The 4,530-nt window shown below is 42.4% G+C and overlaps 1 protein-coding gene across 1 annotated transcript; it reads left to right on the plus strand.

Moving 5' to 3' along the window:
• The first annotated feature begins 3,304 nt into the window (after window positions 1-3,304).
• Window positions 3,305-4,219, plus strand: LOC131292793 (uncharacterized). Its single transcript, XM_058320875.1, has one exon. It carries the CDS (start codon window positions 3,305-3,307, stop codon window positions 4,217-4,219), a length of 915 nt encoding a protein of 304 aa, XP_058176858.1.
• Window positions 4,220-4,530: the final 311 nt, after the last annotated feature.

Here is a 4,530-nt window from a genome sequence, read left to right on the forward strand (position 1 = left end):
CTCTTTAAAGTCACTTTAAGCACCTTCTAAACCTCATTTTGCATCGTCTCATTCTCTTTAAAGTCACCTTAAGCACCTTCTAAACCTCATTTTGCATCGTCTCATTCTCTTAAAGTGACTTTAAGCACCTTCTAAACCTCATTTTGCATCGTCTCATTCTCTTTAAAGTCACTTTAAGCACCTTCTAAACACCATTTTGCATCGTCTCATTCTCTTTAAAGTCACTTTGAGCACCTTCTAAACCTCATTTTGCATCGTCTCATTCTCTTTAAAGTCACTTTAAGCACCTTCTAAACACCATTTTGCATCGTCTCATTCTCTTTAAAGTCACTTTAAGCACCTTCTAAACCTCATTTTGCATCGTCTCATTCTCTTTAAAGTCACCTTAAGCACCTTCTAAACACCATTTTGCATCGTCTCATTCTCTTTAAAGTCACTTTAAGCACCTTCTAAACCTCATTTTGCATCGTCTCATTCTCTTTAAAGTCACTTTAAGCACCTTCTAAACCTCATTTTGCATCGTCTCATTCTCTTTAAAATCACCTTAAGCACCTTCTAAACACCATTTTGCATCGTCTCATTCTCTTTAAAGTCACTTTAAGCACCTTCTAAACCTCATTTTGCATCGTCTCATTCTCTTTAAAGTCACCTTAAGCACCTTCTAAACACCATTTTGCATCGTCTCATTCTCTTTAAAGTCACTTTAAGCACCTTCTAAACCTCATTTTGCATCGTCTCATTCTCTTTAAAGTCACTTTAAGCACCTTCTAAACACCATTTTGCATCGTCTCATTCTCTTTAAAGTCACTTTAAGCACCTTCTAAACACCATTTTGCATCGTCTCATTCTCTTTAAAGTCACTTTAAGCACCTTCTAAACCTCATTTTGCATCGTCTCATTCTCTTTAAAGTCACCTTAAGCACCTTCTAAACACCATTTTGCATCGTCTCATTCTCTTTAAAGTCACTTTAAGCACCTTCTAAACCTCATTTTGCATCGTCTCATTCTCTTTAAAGTCACTTTAAGCACCTTCTAAACACCATTTTGCATCGTCTCATTCTCTTTAAAGTCACTTTAAGCACCTTCTAAACACCATTTTGCATCGTCTCATTCTCTTTAAAGTCACTTTAAGCACCTTCTAAACCTCATTTTGCATCGTCTCATTCTCTTTAAAGTCACTTTAAGCACCTTCTAAACCTCATTTTGCATCGTCTCATTCTCTTTAAAGTCACTTTAAGCACCTTCTAAACCTCATTTTGCATCGTCTCATTCTCTTTAAAGTCACTTTAAGCACCTTCTAAACACCATTTTGCATCGTCTCATTCTCTTTAAAGTCACTTTAAGCACCTTCTAAACCTCATTTTGCATCGTCTCATTCTCTTTAAAGTCACTTTAAGCACCTTCTAAACCTCATTTTGCATCGTCTCATTCTCTTTAAAGTCACCTTAAGCACCTTCTAAACCTCATTTTGCATCGTCTCATTCTCTTTAAAGTCACCTTAAGCACCTTCTAAACCTCATTTTGCATCGTCTCATTCTCTTTAAAGTCACCTTAAGCACCTTCTAAACACCATTTTGCATCGTCTCATTCTCTTTAAAGTCACTTTAAGCACCTTCTAAACCTCATTTTGCATCGTCTCATTCTCTTTAAAGTCACTTTAAGCACCTTCTAAACCTCATTTTGCATCGTCTCATTCTCTTTAAAGTCACTTTAAGCACCTTCTAAACCTCATTTTGCATCGTCTCATTCTCTTTAAAGTCACTTTAAGCACCTTCTAAACCTCATTTTGCATCGTCTCATTCTCTTTAAAGTCACCTTAAGCACCTTCTAAACACCATTTTGCATCGTCTCATTCTCTTTAAAGTCACTTTAAGCACCTTCTAAACCTCATTTTGCATCGTCTCATTCTCTTTAAAGTCACCTTAAGCACCTTCTGAACACCATTTTGCATCGTCTCATTCTCTTTAAAGTCACTTTAAGCACCTTCTAAACCTCATTTTGCATCGTCTCATTCTCTTTAAAGTCACCTTAAGCACCTTCTAAACACCATTTTGCATCGTCTCATTCTCTTTAAAGTCACCTTAAGCACCTTCTAAACACCATTTTGCATCGTCTCATTCTCTTTAAAGTCACTTTAAGCACCTTCTAAACCTCATTTTGCATCGTCTCATTCTCTTTAAAGTCACCTTAAGCACCTTCTAAACCTCATTTTGCATCGTCTCATTCTCTTTAAAGTCACTTTAAGCACCTTCTAAACCTCATTTTGCATCGTCTCATTCTCTTTAAAGTCACTTTAAGCACCTTCTAAACCTCATTTTGCATCGTCTCATTCTCTTTAAAGTCACTTTAAGCACCTTCTAAACACCATTTTGCATCGTCTCATTCTCTTTAAAGTCACTTTAAGCACCTTCTAAACCTCATTTTGCATCGTCTCATTCTCTTTAAAGTCACTTTAAGCACCTTCTAAACACCATTTTGCATCGTCTCATTCTCTTTAAAGTCACTTTAAGCACCTTCTAAACACCATTTTGCATCGTCTCATTCTCTTTAAAGTCACTTTAAGCACCTTCTAAACCTCATTTTGCATCGTCTCATTCTCTTTAAAGTCACTTTAAGCACCTTCTAAACCTCATTTTGCATCGTCTCATTCTCTTTAAAGTCACTTTAAGCACCTTTTAAACCTCATTTTGCATCGTCTCATTCTCTTTAAAGTCACTTTAAGCACCTTCTAAACACCATTTTGCATCGTCTCATTCTCTTTAAAGTCACCTTAAGCACCTTCTAAACACCATTTTGCATCGTCTCATTCTCTTTAAAGTCACTTTAAGCACCTTCTAAACACCATTTTGCATCGTCTCGTTTGACAGTTGACGTCTGTCTCGTTCGGATGCTGAATCACCGTGCTTCAACATAATTCGTTAATTTTCACTGCGTTTTGTGTTTGGATTATTTTACTGTTCGACTTTATCGCTCGCTAAGCGTCTTCTTTTAGTCGTTTCGCTGAAGTTTCGTCCTTTCACCGCACTATTACCGTCCTATTACCGTTAATTTCCCCGGTCGAGTCCTTACGCCGCGTATCCCACCCAAATTCGCGATGGCCGCTATTTGTTTTTCGTGTGCTGAACTGATCGACGCTGCCGACTGTACTATGGTTTGTGCTTTTTGTGAAGCTTCGTTCCATCGCGGTTGCTGCAAGCTTCCTGTCACGTTGATTGACGCGGTTAAGGTTCATGTTGACCTTCATTGGAGCTGCAACGGCTGCACCACCATCCTGAAAAATCCGCGAAGTCGTGCAGTGAAAGAGATGGGCTTCCAAGTCGGCTTCCAGACCGCGCTCAGTTCGACCGTGGCAGCAATGGGAAAGCTTATGGATCCGTTGGTTGCTGAGATCCGAAGTGGCTTTGCACATTTGCATCCCACCAACGTGCCGCGAACGCGCAATTCTGGCTCGCAACCTTTCCCGGCTGGTAAACGCAGGCGTGTCATTATGGAGCCCGCGTTACCGGACGGCGTCATAACAGTAAACAATGATGGCGTCGATTCGTCTGATGTTGTCAAACAAATCACGAACGATATCACTAACTCATCCAGCGGCCCGGCACCACCACCGCTAACGGATGAGATTACAGGCACTGACACTATTCTCTCTCCGCTGCGCGCCGCTGTTCCCGAGTCTCGAACTGATCGGATCTGGATACGGCTCTCGAACATTTCCACGGCCGTTACCACCGATGATGTCGTTGCCTCGGTGAAGCGTCGTCTGGCTACCGAAGATGTCGTGGCCTTTTGCCTGCTGAAAAAAGGGGCCAGAGTGGACAGTATGAGCTGGCTGTCCTTCAAAGTGAGAGTCCCTGCGAGCCTCCGGGACAAGGCTCTCACTCCCTCGACCTGGCCCGCCGACGTTGGTGTCCGGGAGTTCATCCAGTCGATGAGATCCCGCTATCGCGATAGCCCACGGGCTCGATCGCATGATCATGAACCCCACCACTCGTCGTCACCGTTTACCACTGAACGTCGTCGTTCATCACTTGAGCCACCATCCATCACGAACACTCCAACACACATTTCTGTTCAATTCAGCAACGGCACCATGAACGATACATCCGAGGCTCCAAATGTGACGCTTGTTGAAGGCCCATCGCAGATCAGAAACACTGTGATGCGTAATGATGCGATGAGAAAGTTGCATCAGACTTCTCTGGACAACTTTTTTCTGTAGTAACGCACTACTTTCGGAGCGATCTTCCCGTCAGAGCTCCCGTCCTGCACCGCTTGACACTACGCGCCGGGCTTCCCGTTACATCAACCACAGTGACTCGACTACTCGGACTACTACACCCCGCCGCGCATCGAATACCCGTTTATCGATCTATTACCAAAACGTGCGCGGTCTGCGCACGAAGGCTGATGAGCTCCGTTTAGCTGTGTCCGAGTCTGACTTCGATGTGGTGGTGCTGACCGAAACCTGGCTTGATCCCAGTCTGCCTTCTTCGCTATTTTTTGACGATAGCTTTCGGGTGTACCGTTGCG

The sequence above is a fragment of the Anopheles ziemanni genome, unplaced genomic scaffold, assembly GCF_943734765.1.
Source record: "Anopheles ziemanni unplaced genomic scaffold, idAnoZiCoDA_A2_x.2 U_33, whole genome shotgun sequence".
Lineage (NCBI taxonomy): Eukaryota > Metazoa > Arthropoda > Insecta > Diptera > Culicidae > Anopheles > Anopheles ziemanni.